At 40.6% G+C, this 17,602-nt stretch overlaps 1 protein-coding gene and 1 non-coding gene across 2 annotated transcripts in view; both read right to left on the minus strand.

The window, feature by feature from the left end:
- TTC39C (tetratricopeptide repeat domain 39C) overlaps positions 1–17,602 on the minus strand; it is a 103,538-nt gene that overhangs the window by 21,818 nt on the left and 64,118 nt on the right. The window contains exons 5-6 of the mRNA XM_090285713.1: positions 15,069–15,423; positions 13,235–13,403 (exon numbers count right to left, since the gene is read on the minus strand). Coding sequence (XP_090141839.1) covers positions 13,235–13,403; positions 15,069–15,423 — 524 coding nt within the window. The remainder of the gene's footprint in view (positions 1–13,234; positions 13,404–15,068; positions 15,424–17,602) is intronic.
- LOC150002750 (U1 spliceosomal RNA) lies at positions 15,609–15,771 on the minus strand. The gene has a single exon (XR_016512897.1). It is a non-coding gene; the product is annotated as a U1 spliceosomal RNA (small nuclear RNA).

The raw sequence follows: 17,602 nt of genomic DNA on the forward strand, positions 1-17,602 counted from the left end.
CTGGCCTCCCCAGGCAGGCCCACCCATAATGACCACCCATGACCACCCATTCATTTGGCACTTGCTTTTTATTGCCTTGCCATGCATTCACATTGCTATCTTCACAATTCAATTTTTAATTTCTTTTGTGGCAGGGCCTTTTTATATTTCCCTTGGCGTCCCCCAGAAGGCCTTTTACATCATAGGCAACAACTCTCTGATTATATACAAATAATGGAATACAGTAGTTATGCTTTCAGCACCTCCATATGAATGAACAGTAATCCCCTTGAAAAATGAGTTATGTAACCAAAAGCATCACTAATGGTAGAGGAGCTAAATAATTCACCGGTTACAAGAGTTTCTTTGTCTCTCAACAGTTATGCACATTATTTTGACAAAATATGTGATGAAAAGTGCTTCCTACTGGATTTATAACACAAATACAATTCTGTCTAAATAAGAAAAATCCTGACCAAGCACCATGTGCTTAGTGCTTTATCATATCCATGTTACATTGCTTAAGGCTGACATGGAAGTGACTGCTCTATTTTTTTTTTCAGACAGGACACAGACTAACAAACGTCAGACAGCCAGTATGTGGAAAAGCCCATTTCAGCTGAGCTGACACTTTCTCAAGCTGCACCATACTGCTTTTTAAAAGTACAGAAAAGAAATTTATATGAAAAACAGCAGTAAATTTAAAATAAATGTGCTTATGCTAAAGATGTTGTCAAACACTGAGGAAGATAATGCAAAGAATTAACTCAGAAAAACAAAGACCACAGAAATATAGAATACACTAATGTACAAACGTCACACTACTCAAAAGACGACAGCAATTCAAGACAAACGGAAAAACCTAGAAAATAGATGGAGATGCTCTAACATGCATAGAGACTTGTGTGAGAGAAACAAATAGAAGCCATAATCAGAAAAGTGACTTTGAAAAGTTCCCCTAGAATTGAATGGCATTCTCAACAAATGACGTCAAATGGGCAAGCTGCTATGTGGGTTTTTTCAAAGAGGAACTAAAGATAAACTGTAAAAAGCAGAAATAATCCCAGGTAATCAGTTTTGAAGAGTAAAAAGCCATAAAAATTTGTGGGGAACCGCTCCTTGTGGTTTCGGAAATTGTAGCCCAAGCCGTGAGCCAGCCCCCACTCCCTCCCGGGGGGAGGCCTTTAAGTCTCAGTGAAAACCCGAAAGGCTCTGTGGCAGACAGGACGGAAGGCCACTCAGAGGGTTCCCATGGGAATTGGATTTAAAGAATGCATATTATGCTTTAGAGCTTGCTCCACTTTTCTTATCTCTTAGTTAACTAGAAACAATCTGAGCTAAAAATGAATGAAGCCTTGCACCTGATGTCAGCATGGCATCAGGATGTTCAGCACACCCTGACACAGACTGGCCACTGTGTCCTCTATATTGATAACTGGAATCACTGACTATCAACTCTAACCCAAGTGTCTGAAAGCTTATTGGTGATTCATAAGTCTTGACCGTTTATCTCCCAAATCCCCTCCTTAATAAAAGGCGCTGGGAATGGGAATCTTGCACTTTCTCCACTAGAGGGAATAGCCACCTCCCATTTCCCCCAGACTAAATACAGTGTCCTGGATAAATTTGTTCCGCCGTGGTCCTGAAACCCCTCTGCTGGACAGAGAGTTTCCAGCCGAGCTGGGGTGTTGGAGGCAGCTCAGCCTCAAAAATTTTCTGACACTTTTGTTGAGGTATGTTCCACATACAGGCATATCTTGGAAATATTGTAGGTTTGGTTCCACACCATTGCAATAAAGTGAATATCCCAATAAAATGAGACACATGAAATTTTTGGTTTTCCAATACATGTAAGTTATGTTTACACCATACTGTAGTCTACTAAGTGTTTAGTAGCATGTCTAAAAAAATGTATATACCTGAATTTAAAATATCTTAGTGCTAAAAATGCTAACCATCACCTGAGATGTTACAACAGCAGCATCAAAGATCACTGACCCACAGGTCACCGTAACAAATATAATAATGAAAAAGTTTAAAATCCTGCAATGATTACCAAACTATGACACAGAGACATGAAGTGTGCAAATGCTGTTGGGAAAACGGCACTGACTTGCTAGACCCAGTGTTGCCTCAAACCTTCAATCTGTAGAAAACACACTGTCTGCAAAGCACAGTACAGAGAAGTGCAGTAAAACAAAGTATGCCTGTGTCAGACATTGAAGTACCTTTTAGTACGTTCACAGAACCACGAAGTGTGAAAGCTGGAAGAAATATTTAAAATTATGGAGCCTAGTGTTTCTCCAAGTGTGTTATATTGAACCCTCTAACTTCAGAGTATGTACGAAAATAATTTTCCTGGTCAAATAAACTGGGTCAACCTGGCACGCATACCAGCATACTCCATCTTCGCAACTTTATGTTGCAAAATAAAGTCTCCGAGGAACCCCAGAATGTTCCAATTGATCTGACATGGAACCTCTTCTCACGGAACATGTAAAAACTAGTCATCAAAACAGGGCTCCAGGGCAAATGCTCCAGAAAACACCATGTATTGCAACCCCCTAATTTGTCAGGTAAAGATGGGGTGCCATGGCAGGCTGACTGGCTTGATCGGGGTCTCGCAGCTCTACTCAACTGTCGGATGTGTGAGCAAGCATGTGGAAGCCGTGTTTTTACTGTTTACGGCAGAGCTGAAACCAGATCTCCGGACTTCAAGTCCATGTTCCTTCTGTAATGCCACACACTCAAGCCGGAGGTTCTGAGCAATATGCCAACAGCTCCGAGGGCTAACAGGTCCTCCACAAGGAAGCACAGAGGAACGAGTACTACACTAAATACAGACTTAAGAAACCAGTTCACCCAAACATCATGAGCCTAAAATCATGAAAACAGAAAAATTCGATATGATACTATGAGAAAATATGAGATTTCATAGAAGGGTTCTGGACAAGGGGTAGGCAAAAACAAGAAACACTACTTCCTAAAGCTCAGCTCTGCGTGACCCCTCCAGGGGAGTCCACCGTACACTTACCAGCATCAGAAGAGTCCGGAACACAGAAGAATCAGAACCCTGACTGCATGAGTGTGTGAACCCATGTTTAAAACAAGAGAAAAAAAAAAAAAAAAAAAAAAGAGTAAAATACTGTGATCATCTTTTCAATCTGATATTAAGGAAAAAGCTACCCAAAGCAGGTAAGCAGAAAAGGAAACAAAAAAGGACAATAAACACAACCTGAAGGCGAAACAAAAGCAATACGCACGCACCCTGTACCCCATTAACTACGAGCAAGAACTTCCTCTATGAGAAAGGTGATTGCATTGAGAACCAGATCAAATGCTCTGTTGCTTCCTGGGTCAGCCTACGCCACCGGCCTCTCTGCACCAAGTGCTCCATCTCTACTGAGGTCAGATCTCTCTTGTTGGCCTCTTCTTGGACCTGGTGGGCTTTAATCAGGTTACCCTCCATGCTGTCACCTCTACAGCAAACTCCCACTGACTCCAAATAGCCCTACTTCTGGGCCATCTTTCCCAGCTGTGAGGGTTGCACCATGGGTGAGTCCTACCATGTTTCATCCTCTCAGAGACGTGGTTCTGTTTCTCAAAGCCAGGCCCGGCCTGCACTGACTTATCTGCTATTTGGTCCCGATCTCCTGTGCACAAACTCTGTCACTGTCACCATCAGCACTGCAGCCCTAACAGCAGCCACAGCAGTACCAGCATCATTACAGCCAACACCCTGCACAGAGGCCTACAAGATTACCACCTCACTGGATCCTAACAGCAGACTGTGCCTTAGGTACCACTAAGGTTCCCATTCACTCAGAAGGAAAGTAAGGTTTCAAGAGATCAAGGGTATTGTCAAAAGTCACTTGGCCAAAGTAAGGAGCCAGGACTCAGCTCAGAAAGGTAGCCTCCAGAGCTGAGCCCTTAAGCACAGGCTACGGCCAGGCAGAGGAGGGCCATACACAGACTCAAACACGGGACCAGAGCAGGCCCCGTCACACAATTTACCAAGTGACAAAAATGAGATTAATCACAACGAAAGACACATGGCAATAAATATTTAATAACACTGAACCTTTAGGCAGCTGATGGGGTTCAAGGCAGGCCACCCCAAAACGTGCCACTTTGGCATGTTGGTTATTTTGAATTAAAGTTACTTGAAAAATAGCTGATGCAAGAAGGACACCCAAACCCTCTTCCCTGACCCCCTGAAAGCAGAAAATAAGTCTTCACATGAAAGGTACTCTCTGTGCCAGGATGTGGAGGCACATCCTCATGACCAGAGATAGGAAATTCAGAACTGAGAGGTCCATGTAAACAAGCTCTGCTTAGTTTCTTAACTAATTAGTCCCCTAGCCTAAGTTTCTCTGTCTTGTGAGTTCTTCACACATGTACTGTTTCTTTGCCTAAAAGGGTAAACAGCCTGCTCTGGTCATTTCTTAGGTTGATATTTATAGAACCTCCATACATATGAAAGCAATAATGTATATATTACATATATAATAGATATTATGCATACAACTTATTAGCAAATAAAACTAAATATATATAACAGTGGAATTGCTGGACCATGTGGTATATCTAGGTTTCAGGTTTTGAGGAATTGTCACACTGCTTTCCAAAGTGGCTGCACTACTGTACATTTGCACCAGCAACAAATGAGGATTTCAATTTCTCCACATGCATGCCTACACTTGTTACTGGCTGGGGTTTTTGTTTTTGTTTTTTTCTTTTATTGATCCTAGAGAGGGGAAGGGAGGGAGAAACAGAAGGAGGGAAACATCAATGTGAAAGGGAAACATCGATTGGTTGCCTCCTGCATGCACTTGGGACTGGGGACTGAACCCCAATCCAGGCATGTGCACTGACTGGGAATTGAACCTGTGACCTTTCAGTTTCCAGGACAACAACCAACCAACTGACCCATACTGGCCAGGACTTTCTTGTCCTTTTCATAATAGCTAGTCTGGTGAAGGTGAAATAGCATCTTGCTTGGTTTTGATTTGCATTTCTTCATGACTTATGATGTTGAGCATCTTTTCATGTGCTTATTGGTCATTTACATATCTTCTTTGAAGAAATGTCTCTTCATATCCTTTGCCTATTTTTTAAATTGGTTGTCTTTTAATAACCGAGTTGTTAGAGTTCTTTTCATATTCTGGATATAAGCCCCTTATCAGATCTGTAACTTGCAAATATTTTCTCCCATTCTGTATGTCACTTTCTTGATGGTACCCTTTGCAACACAACATTTTTCACTTTGATGTATTGTAGTTCAATTTACTTCGCTGTTGTGCTTTTGATGTGTCTGAGAAACCAGTGCCTAACCCAAGAGTTTTATAGTTTTAGCTCTTACACTTACGTTTATGATCCATTCTTGTGTGTGGTATGAGGTAGTGGATCCAACTTCATTCTTTCCATGGGACACTCACTTGTCCTAGCACCATTTGTTGAAAAGACTATTCTTTTCCCATTGAATCTGTAGCTCAATTAAGTTCTATTGTCATCTTAATAATATTGAGCCTTCTGATACATGAACATGAGATGGCTTATTGGTAACATTTTAAAAACTATCTTTAAACTGCTTTAATTTTCATCATTATGAAAATAAAAACAAATAAAAGAACTATGCAGCAGAAAACTGCTGCTAAAACTGCTGCTGACACCATGCACAAAATCATGAATTATTATATTCTGGCCCACTATTTCTTGGGTATAATCACTCATCATTCAGCAAGAGCTACAGAGCTCTTTATACTCTTTTATCTTACTAATGACTCCACTAATGCTATAACCCAAGGAAATAACTCAAGGGAAAATATGCAAAGATATTTACTGCAGTACTTGCTATCACAGTGAAATATTGCAAAGTATATGGAAAAAGCAACAGCCCATTATCCCAACAACAATTTCCCCAGCAGGGAAATATCAAATTATTAACACAATGAAAATCTAAATAGTCTTCATATCAGTAATTATAAAAACTGTGTTAAAACGTATAAACATTAGACTGGTTAAAAAAACTAAATGAAGTCTCATGTGTGTATTAAAAGATCACAAAATAATTTAAAGTAAAACAGAATTTAATGATCACTGGCTTATTTTTATGAAGTTGCTTGATGTCTTAAAATAAACTATTACATATGCGTTTTAAAAAGAGAGGCCCTTGTTGTCACCTGTAGCACACAGGACATGTGACAACCCACTTACTTACATGTGATTCAGCATTAATGCTGCTGAGTAGCAGAATCTGTTTAGCAACATTGCTACTCAAGGACACCTAACAATAGAGTATGCATTTAATTCTACCCTTAGGACTGGGGCTAATACAGGTATGGGCAGGTTCATCCTTTCAGGCATATTTAGTGAGCTCACGGACATGAATCAATATTAGCCTTCTACTTGCTTTTCAACCCAACAGCCCATGAAGATAGGGTTTAAATCTAGCTATAGTAAATGTATTTAACCTATTAGCAATTCTACTATCATCTCATTTCAGTGAACAGTCATTAAACCACACTATACGAATTCACCTTACTGGAAAGTAAAGACAGAAAAACAGCCTCCATCTCTCCTCCACCAGAATAAATCAATCTCTTATTTTGTGTAGTTCTAAGAATAAACAGCAACTTGAGATTTCGGTGCCTGAAGTAATAAAAGATAGCCACGTAGGACAGAGGGAAGGAAGACTACAATTAACAGAACTTCAGGGAGTTATCTTCCTTCATTGCCTTCTTCCTGATCCTATAAATAACAACATTACGTCATGCTGGCAAGGCATGCTGTTCTAATATAAGAGGAAGGCTTGCCTGTCCACAGATGCAAAGAAATGCGGCTATGAAACAGCTCTGATGATGGTGAAATGCCCCAGAGTTAGGGAGCACAGGCCGTGCCCCGCTCCGGGTCTGGCACTTCTGCCCTGGCCCCTATGCTCCACGACTCCCGAGGATCTTCTGCCTCCTTTCACTACCTGATAATTTAATCACTAGTAGGATCAAACTCCACTTTTCCTGCCACAATCATGAGCTCAAGCGCTGTAAAGCAACACAGACCTCCCACTTATTCTAAGGAGCACCAATGAAAATGTAATTTTATTGTTAAAAGCAGCCTGCAGAGAAAGCACTACAGCCAGTTTTCAAAAGATAACCTCAGACAACTGAAGATACTGACAGTCAAGGTGGAAAGAGTTCCAGAGACAGGACTATACTGTCTGGGGCAGTGTGAACGCCTTCCCCACAGAACTCCATTGATGGGGAAAACAGGGCAGGAAACCCCTACCCGCTGGCAAGGAAATGGGACATGAATGTGGTGAAGTAAAGGTCAGCTGTCAAAGCGGTCCCTGTAGACGCTGCTCATGAAGAAGAGAAACCACATCCCACCATACACCTTTCTCAGCAGAAAGGGGGTGGGGTACAAAGCAGAGAGCAGACAGCAGTGAGGAGGCTGCTTCTCAGAAAGGACAAGGAAGGCAGCCTCAACAAGACAGATCAGGCGATAAGCTTACACACACACACATCACACATAAAAGGTGAAGTTCATTATCACCCCTCTCCGTGTGGCCTCCAGGCTTTGGGCAAACTTCCATTTTTGTCCTCAGGAAGTGGCACTGTAGTTGCTGTAATTGTTTGAGAGGCAGTGACAGTCAAGTGCCTGCCAGGCTGAGCCTGTGGCGTTCAGGGCCTCTGGTCTTCTCAGCTCCCAGCAAGGAGCAGATTCATTTAAATCCAATTGCTATTCACTTCATTTAAATGTATTTAATTCATTTATTTAGAGTCACACTTCTTTAGCCAGCCCAACAGAATTTAAAAAGCTGACTTGGTACCCTCCTTACAGGCCATCCTCTTCTTCTCACTGTTCAAGACATTTCTGTACCTTCCTCAGAACTGGCATTAGAAAAAGCTGTAGGTGCCACACAGAGAAGATAGGCCTTGATAATCAACCTCCTTTCTTGACAAAGAAATGATGTCACTCACATTAATCAATGGATTTCCTGCCAAGAGACTCATCTAGTCATTCAACATATACTGATGGCCTGTCTTGTGTTAGACCCAGAATTCTGTTCCCAAAAACCAAACCCAAGGTTTAAAATGCCAGCATGCAGGATATTCAAAAAGTATGGGCCCAAGCTCAGAAGACAGCTTCAAAATTAGAGTCCTCAAAAATACGTAATAATAACTTCATTAGAATGTTTATCAAATTTCATTCATGCAAATATTTAAGCATTTATAGTAGATGAACAGACTAATGTTAAAATTAGTTTTATTACTAAATAGCTGTACTACAAAAACTGTACGAAATTACGTATACATACAAAACCAAACATGTCTGTATATTACATACTAAGCAAGTAGATTGTTAAAACTGGAGGAGAGGGAAGTGGTACAAATCTGTATTGTTTAGAGAAAAAAATAGGTCTAGAGAGAAATAAAAAAATTATTAAAATATAGACTTGTTTCTAATACTTTTAGATTTGTCCCTAATACTTTTAAAATAATCAAGAAAAATAATCACTTGTATATTAATGGACTTATCACTACCATAGGCTTACCTGAATGAAAATGAACAAAAAATACAAAAATTCAAAACTATCAATTCACATTTTAAAATTGAGATTACTATATAAGCCATGATTAACTTCCAAATAGCTGTTTCCATTGTGGAAATTCAGGGAAAAGTAAATACAATATCTTAACGGTATAGAATCTATAGCCCCTATAGCTACATGCATAACCCAGTTTTTCTAATCACCAGCCTAGCTTTGCAGAAAGCTCTCAACACCAGAAAAAGTTATTTTTCCTAAGAGAAAAAGAGAGAAAATTTGGTAACCTTACTTCCCAGGCTTAAGTACTCAGTAAGAATAATAACCACCATCACACCACTACTTACACAGCATTTGTCACACACTAAGTACTGCATAAGCCAATTTATTCCTCACAGCAATCTGAGAGTCACAAGGGGGAAGTCAACAGAGACAGGAGAGGCAGTAAGACGGGTAGAAAGGCAATGCAGGAGGAGGGAGAAGACTGTGTAGGTGGAGCATGTAGACACACAGTGGAGAGAAGTGAAGGCAGAGAAGAATCCTTTCTGCAGCCTGGCTGACAGGTGTATGCTACTGCTGTCCCCAAGAGCAGAGGTCCTGCCATCCTGACATGCAGAAGGACCCCAAAGGTGTCGGACTTCATTGCTACATCAAGTTAGGCCATAACAACAGAAAATAATGAAGCCACTCCCATAAGGACCACGGAGTGGCAGGATATGTTAAATACCATCTTCCTTTATGAACTACAAATTGTCCCAAAGTACATAAAAAAACTGTTCATGATTAAGAAAAGAAAGTGCACATAATTTGAAAATAGTAAGTTCAGGAAAATGTAAACTAACCAGCACACATTGAGCTTGTCACCCTGTATGACAGCCAGCTTAGAGAAAAGCAGCTGTGCAAATAATTGTGCAATTCTGAGTCCCTGAAGAAACTAAGCCAGTGTCATATGATGCACCTGCTTAAATCTGAGCCCTCAGACCGTGTACTGTGTTTGCTGATAAGAAGATCTCAAGGGGGCCTATCTCTAACCTAACTGCTCACTGAGAAGATAAAGATGCTTTGCAAGCAAATTCGGCAACTGAGCTGCGTGTGTTTTCATAAACCGAGTAGGGACTTTACAGGCCTCACAACGCCTTTGACAAGAGCCCTATCACAGCCACTCTGGGCTGAGCTCATCTGCATGAAGGACGTCACCATCTGACAGCTTCCTACAGGGCTACCTAGGCCAACTAACAAAGCACTGGTGTCTGGGCACCGGGAGGGTAGTATCAGTAAGATTTCAAGTTAGCACTAAAATCCTTTCATCCTCTGAGCCTTGGGGAAGGGCCAACAGAAACACTCATCACTCTTCACTCAACCCTCAGGCTACAGCTTACTAAACAAGCAGTAATAGATCTTCCAGTCCTCTTTTCTTAAAACCAAATATCAGTTGGGTAAGGAAGCTGCTCGCAGTGAAAAAGTTCTAACACCCACTATCGCACTCAGATCACAGTTATTTCCCTTAAAAAGAGACTGAATGCCTGGTAGGAGCTATAATTATAATGTTGACTGAGTATCTCCCCAAATCATACTTCTAAGAACCTTTTGATGGCACTGTGGCTTCCTTGTTGCTAGAACCATCCCAACGACAATGAACGACTGACTGCTCACTTGTAGCATTCGCTGGGCCCCTGACAGGAATCAACTGTGGCACAAACTAAAACTATGTCAAATTAAGTTCTGGGAGGGAAAGCCTATTTAAGTTTAGCTAAAAGTTAAGCATTTTTAAATAAAACATTAAGTAAAATGGCAAGCTTAACGAAATATAAACCCTTTTACATTTCTATTTACCAGCTTTAAAACCCAGTTCAGAGCACTCATCCATCAGTGGCAGAAAGAGCTCTAACAAGTGCCTGGTGACATGGTGCCGCTGCTGTGCTGCATGCAGGCTCTCGCCCCAGTCAGCATCTCCGCCGAACACTGGACCTAGTGTCATGTTCAGAGCTATTCAAAATTTATAATGCTTATCCTTTAAGAAATTTACATCTAGGAAAGCACTTACCCTATACCCAACTTTTATTTCAGAAATGATCACTGAAGTGAGATGGCTTAGTCAATTTAAAATTTCCTTTTACAGTGTTATTTCCTCCTGCACAAACCCAAGGGAGTAGAGAAACTTTAACAGCCTGATCATCCTTTCCTACTTGTAAGACCTTAACCTTGACCTTGAAAGAAAAGAACAGTAACATATAAACCGAACTGCTCAGAAGATTGATAAAATCTATGACAGTATGATAGTGTAATTGCATGGAAACTTCATTTCTTTAATATGACCTTTCTTCTTCCTTTCCTTTGGATTCAAATTGGCCTCATCCAGCCCCCCTAAATTACCTGCCACCTTCTCCCCTTACACGACCACTCCCTTAATCATTAAGCCCTCAGGACAATGAGGTTCTGATCAGCATCAAATAATCTTTTTTTAATTGAATTTATTTGGGCTGACCATGGTTAATAAAATTATATAGATTTCAGGTGTACAGTTCTATAATACATGATCTGTATATTGTATTGTGTTCACCACCCAAGTCAAGGCTCCTTCTATCACCCTTTATTGCCCCTTGACCCTCTCCTACCTCCCCCTTCCCCCATTTCCCTCTGGCAATCACCATGCTGTTGTCTATCTGAGGGTCTTTTACTTACTTATTTTTTTGCTTAATCCCTTCACCTTTCCCACCTAGCTCCCCAATCCCCTCCCTCTGGTGGTTGTCAGTCTGTTCTCTTTATCTATGAGTCTGTTTCTATTTTGTTCGGTATCAAATAATCTTAGGAAAAGCCTTGGATCTGCTGACCACAAAGACAGAGTTTCAAACTAGAGATAACATTTACGCCTCAGTTCTGTTTCAGCTCCAGGCTGAGAAGTGGGGAAACCAGATGAAGTAATCCCATGGAAGACATCAGGGTCAGATGCACTGATCAACCATCCCCTACCCTAGCACCAATCAATCAGTAGAGACCACGACCTGACCATGATTCTAACTCCCTCAGTCACCATGGTTAATAATTTTTCCAGCCCTGGCCTGGTATCTCAGTTGATTAGAGCATTATCCCCACCCACCAAGGTTGTGGGTCTGGTCCTCAGTCAGGGCACATACAAGAAGCAACCAATGAATACATAACTAAGTGGGACAACAAATCAATGTTTCTCTGTTTCTCTCCCTCCCCTCCCTTCCTCCCTGCCCCTTCCTCTGTCTCTAAAATCAATAAACAAAATTTAAAAAATAATTTTCCCCCTACATAACCCATTCCTAGAAGCCATTGGGAGGCCGGGTCTTTGAGCATTAGCTCACCTGTGACTGCAGGCATGGGCCACTTCCTAAAAATAAACCCTTACTTTCTTGGCTGCAAGCTCCTGTTCATATCTTACTTGGCTTTGATGCATGCAGGCAAATAGGCTCCTTTAGTTTGGCAACACCAGTAAGAGAAAAAAAGGGAGCAATATAACTGAAGGCTCATGAGCCTAAATACAAAGAAAACCAGTTTCCAGATAACAAGAAGAAAAATAACTTGGACATGGATTTAAATAATTCACATCCTGGTGAACTTTCTATACTGTGCTTCAATGATAAAATTATTACTATGATCCCTAAAATGCAACTTCCATATATGAAAGTGAGGAGTCCTCAGATTTAAGGAGGTACCTCATGAAGGAAAACAAATTATTGGGGAAATAATATACACTCTATTGCCCACACACACACACACACACACACACTGAACAAAACCTTCCTGTGCTCATGACAACATTCCTAGGCAGAACTCTTCCAAAGCACTCCTGGAGTTTGCTGGGGGCCGACTTGCAGAGCGCCTGGTCACCTGGAGGGCAGAGAGTGTTCTAACCTCCCTGACTCATTACTAACTGTTGGTGAGAATATGGGTGGTTCATCTAGCACAGAGCCGCCTTCTTTCATAAGTATAATTTATTTCTTACAAACATTTTCACTTTTGTTGAAACCCTCATGTCCTCAGGCAAGCAGACAGACAAAGAGGTGCAAAGGAGAAGTAGAACAACCCGCCCCCCACAAGGGCAGGGTATGTTTTGCTTCTGGAATTAGCCTGGCCTCCCTTGCTGGGTGACCTCGGGAAGTCACTTGAAACCCTCTAGGATCCCCTTTCTTCCTGTCTATAAAATGTTGATGACAATTTTATATCTATGTCATACAGCTGTTCTGAGGATTAAATGGGACAGCACACGTAACAGCCTGGGCCCAGTACCTAGCCACATGAAGCACACAAAAAATAAAAGCTACTGTGATTTCAAAGCTGATGCTGTCCTTGACATTTAAGGCAATAACTTGTGTTTAAATCAACTGTTAACCAATATGAAATTTGAGAAGAGCAGTAACTCCAAAAAAGAAAAATACTGTATTTTGTGTTCTTCAACTAAGAGACTTCCTAATGCTCCTCGGCCTTCAGCTTAAAGTTCACCAGTCTCATCTCATCACTGACATGGAATCTCACCCCTGGCTTCACCCACCTCCTGATCAGAAGAAACTTACTAACAGCCTAGGTTCCTGAAAGTCTTTCGTAGCAATGACACAATGAAAGGCACAGAACAAACTGTTCCTCAACCCTCTGACATCTGGACTCATTGTGACACTAGTTCCCAAGCGAGAATTATAAATGTGATCAACAGAGGCTTTATTTTTTAAAATTGGGAAAGCACAGTACCTCTAATCGTTGTATGCGTCCTTTGAAAAACATAAAGAGGGAAGAATTTGGATAAGCAGCTTCTTTCTTGAGAAGGATTTCCTTCGCTTCATCCAGGCCTGCTTTGTTATCACTGCCATCCAAGGCAAAAAACGGGCGGACTACAGTGTGATACCAGAGTAGAGCTAATCTGAAGGGAGAAGGAGAGAAACGTTGAACAAGACTTTTCTCATAGTGCTTCTACTTTAAAAAAATCAGTATGTGTTCATCCAATGCACACTTCTTCCAAAAGCTTACTATGCAGTCTCTGAAGTAGAAATCAGAGTATCATTCCCCATTTTAATTTTATCGATATTTAGAAACTGCTTTAGCACAACATATAATTCAGCATACTCCCTTCCATCAGGTGATAAGAGAATAAGATAACAGAAGCATTTAGCTCCTCTGAGGCTTCTAGTTGAATCTCTACACTGTAGTCATCAATGTACAAATTAGAAACACTACCTGGTTACCGTGAATTTACGACTACCGTGTAAGGAAAGCACTACTTATGTTGTTTTCTCCTGTATTCACAAAAGTTAGGGTGTAGGTCTCAGAATCTGAATATAAATACCACAATCACAGGCAAAACAATACTTAATTAGGTTAAAATAAATGAGAGGAACAGAAAAAATGTCCTTTCTCTGGCCTTTGCAGATGCTCAGTTTAAAAAGCAAGTAAATACTTAAAATGCAAGTCACTTCAAATTCATTCCTTTCACGAAAAACACCATCTTAAACTAATTAAACAATATAGATTCATTGGAATCTTCTTTATTGAACAAAAATATTTAACCAACACAATAAATGTTTTTATGTGAATGTGTGTTTCTAGCATGTTCATAGATTTGGTTCTCTTTTGTTGATCAGGCTAATTTACACTATTAATTCATTCCTTTATCAGAAAATAATATTAAGATATAAACGGACAAGTCATCACAAGTTACAAATCCAGTAAGTAAAATTAATAAAGGACCACCTTCTACTTTAATGAGTCTGATGAGGCACAGATATTTTTGAAATGAACAATTAATTATCTCTTTAATAGTTACCACTGATTAAGAGTTAACATCCAAATTCCTCAATGCTGACATGAGTGGAAACAGAGCTCACTAGGGTTCTCCATGATAACATTTTTTGGAAAAAATTTTGGTAAGTGGTATAATGTCAAAGTACATGTATTATCAGGTAAAATTACTCAAATTGCAAATACTTACCAAATTGGAAAAAAAATTCACATCATTTTTAACTGATGGAGTAATGAATGGATCCTTGCTCTGGACAGTATGCTTTCATGTTTAAATAACTGTCATTTAAGCCTAAATTACGACTGAATGTCATGGAATAGCACAAAATATCCAAAGCCATGTATAAGAGACCAATGGACCAACCAGGATCACCAAGGAAAATTATCCAATAAAAGGACATAAGAATAAAAATTTTCAGAATCACAGAAAAGTCTTATTAGATTCGTATCCTTTAAGTGCAAAACTCAGAATTGTAGATCTTAGTGACTATGGTCAAGGTCACAAAAAATTGCTTACAAAATCATTAAAGGTTGAAAAATAGTACCGTATTACCTGTTTAAATACAGGACTCATGTATGATACTTAAGACTAGTGCCCTGTTCTCTGAAGACAGCGTCTACAAACTCCTCCAAAACCACGATCCTTGGCATTGCATTGAAAGACATTAAGCATGGCATCATGTCAACCAACCCAGCATTTTACCTGAAGTTTCCTTCAAAGGTTTTGATTGTTGTTCACTTACTTTCAACACTATATTATCTACCAAAGCATTTCAATATAGCTACTCACGTAGCTAAAGGGGCCTTCATGTCCTTACTTTCGCTTGCATACATCAATGAAGAAAGGCCCTGTAGGCGGTCTCCAGGAAAACCCAGCAGGTTGATGATTTTGAGCAGGTTTGGGGGCACCATGGATATGCAAAGGTGAAAAAGGCCATATCCAAAGCTAACAGCACCTTTCAGTCTGTTTAGAGACTCCTCAGACACCCCTTCAGTTACAATATGATTATCATTTGCAGCATCAGGAGTCAAGGGCTCTTCAGTTAGCTTCTTCTGATACAGTTCCTGGAGGGCATTGATGTCCAGATAGCATTTATTGTAAATCTTCCAGGCTTTCCTAAGGATCCACCCACCTTTTATATATGCTGTAAAGAGAAGGGGAGAAAAGCATGAAAAAATAAGCAGTCAAAATAATTTACCTCTATTAATAAAGGATATTGAAGGGCAGCTTGAAACGAGCCAAATTGTGAAAAAACAAACAAAAAATTATCATCTATCATTGCACCTTGCTTTCTTTATAGGGCTTAGACTTAAATTCTTTTTTTTTCCTTAGGGGAGAGCATGAATGCAGTTCCCCGCTACCACAAATTATGCCACCGAGTTTCCCACAGGTGGGGAAATTGCAGTGGTCAGTACATCCAGAGTGCAATAGTTAAGCCTCGCCCTGGGAAAACACCTTCGTGATCATGGTACCTCCACTGCCAGGTAGGAAAGTATGGGCTTAAATTCTTTATTTGTTGTCTGATTCCCTTTACTACTCTGGATGACCCCTTGGCCAGAATGCAGTACTGTTTTGTTCACTGTTGTATCCAGCCCCTCGCACATTAGCTAGGACGTATTCTGTAATATACACTGTATGAAAGAATGAATGAATGGCGGCAAGCAAGCGTCCCTTGAATCTGACTTTTCTTCACGCGTTCTGTGAAACATAAACCTCTCCCGCATCTCTGAGTTACCCAGGCGTTTCCTGATAAACCTCTTTTTTAACTCTTGCATTTGTCTAACCTGTGTTTCATTCCTCCTCAAGATCAAATTCTAAGTCTAGTTCATTGCTAAATTCATACCTAAGCACCAAGTGTGGAGACTTGCCAAAAAACAAAATGAGCAACAGCAAGGATTACTATTTATTGGGTAAACAAATGGCCAGTTTATTAACAAAAAAGTCATTAGTGTTAAATGCAGAAATGCAAAGAATCCACAGTTCAACCCTATTGAATGCATATGAGTGGCTCGCCCACACCTTAGGATGACTTTATCTGGTCTGTGCAATGGCGCTCATCCACTGTCTCAGCCTAGAGAGGCCCAGTCAAGAAGGCTGGCCAAGAAGCTGCTTCACACCAGAGGGTGAAAATCTGTTCTTTTTAAAATTGCTTCCATCAGGGCAATTTTTCTTTACAGCGCCCTCTTGAGAATGTGTCACAAAGATGACATCAGGGCGCCTGGGCTTCTCCTCGCCCCATGTACCACCGGCCCCTCCCAGACAAGCCCTGGGGTCCTGCCTTAGCCTCTCCCCCTTGCACACTCCTCCCTTCTGATGAGGAAAGGAAGAGGGAGTTGATTTATTTGAGCATATCCAAGTGTGTCATGAACACATTTTTTTAGGAAAAGAAGTCTTCCATAGGGAATTTCTATAAAATAGTTCTTTCATAAGTGCAGAAGGGGCTTATTGACTTGGCACTGTTACCCCAAAGTATAAACAGAAGGCAACATGAACTATCCTGGGCAGAAAAATAAGTTTTTAAAAAGTTCTTTAGCCATAAAATCTGATTTATAAAGGTCCAATCCCTGAACTGAGAATGATCTAAGAATAAGTGGCATGTGTAGAAAAGGGTTAATACAGCAGGCTTACTGCTGTTCTTTAAAAGCCTTGCTTACATTGTTGGCCTTTGGCTGATAATCTGGGAACGTGAATTTGGGAGGGTTCCCACCATTTCCAGAACTGGTAAGAGTGGCTCACTGTGTTGACATAGTTTGTATAAACAATGTATTTTATGTTGAGCACCTGCTTTCCTTCTGGGAGTATGGGTTTTAGGTATGTGTGAGGCAGGGGGTGCGTACAGGGTAGTGACCCACAAAAACTCTAACGAGATTCTCTAGTGGGCAGCATTTCACCTGCACTGTCACACACCTTGCCTGGGAGACTGAGCACAGCCTGCGCAGCTCCATCGGGGAGAACTGAGAGCCTTTCCTGGCCTTCACACATTCACCCTTTTCTTTGCTGATTTTGCTTTGTAACCTTCGCTGTAATAAATCAAAGCCATGAGCATGATTACAGGCTGAGTCCTCCAAGCAAATCATTGAACCTGAAAGTCTTGGAGACCCTTTATCTATGGACTCAAGCTATTATTTTACTTAAATGCACCAATTTTCTGACAAATAATGAACACATCTCCTATTGGACCACAATTCAAAACCATTCCACAAGTTATAGATAATTAATGTTCTATAGCCTAAGGCCACTGAACAGAATGCTGCAAGACAGGAGGAACAAGCACACAAATTAGTCTATCAACGTTTTTTTTTTTTTTTAAGGAAACTATCTTT

Source organism: Furipterus horrens, unplaced genomic scaffold (assembly GCF_987537825.1).
Source record: "Furipterus horrens unplaced genomic scaffold, mFurHor1.1.pri manual_scaffold_8, whole genome shotgun sequence".
Lineage (NCBI taxonomy): Eukaryota > Metazoa > Chordata > Mammalia > Chiroptera > Furipteridae > Furipterus > Furipterus horrens.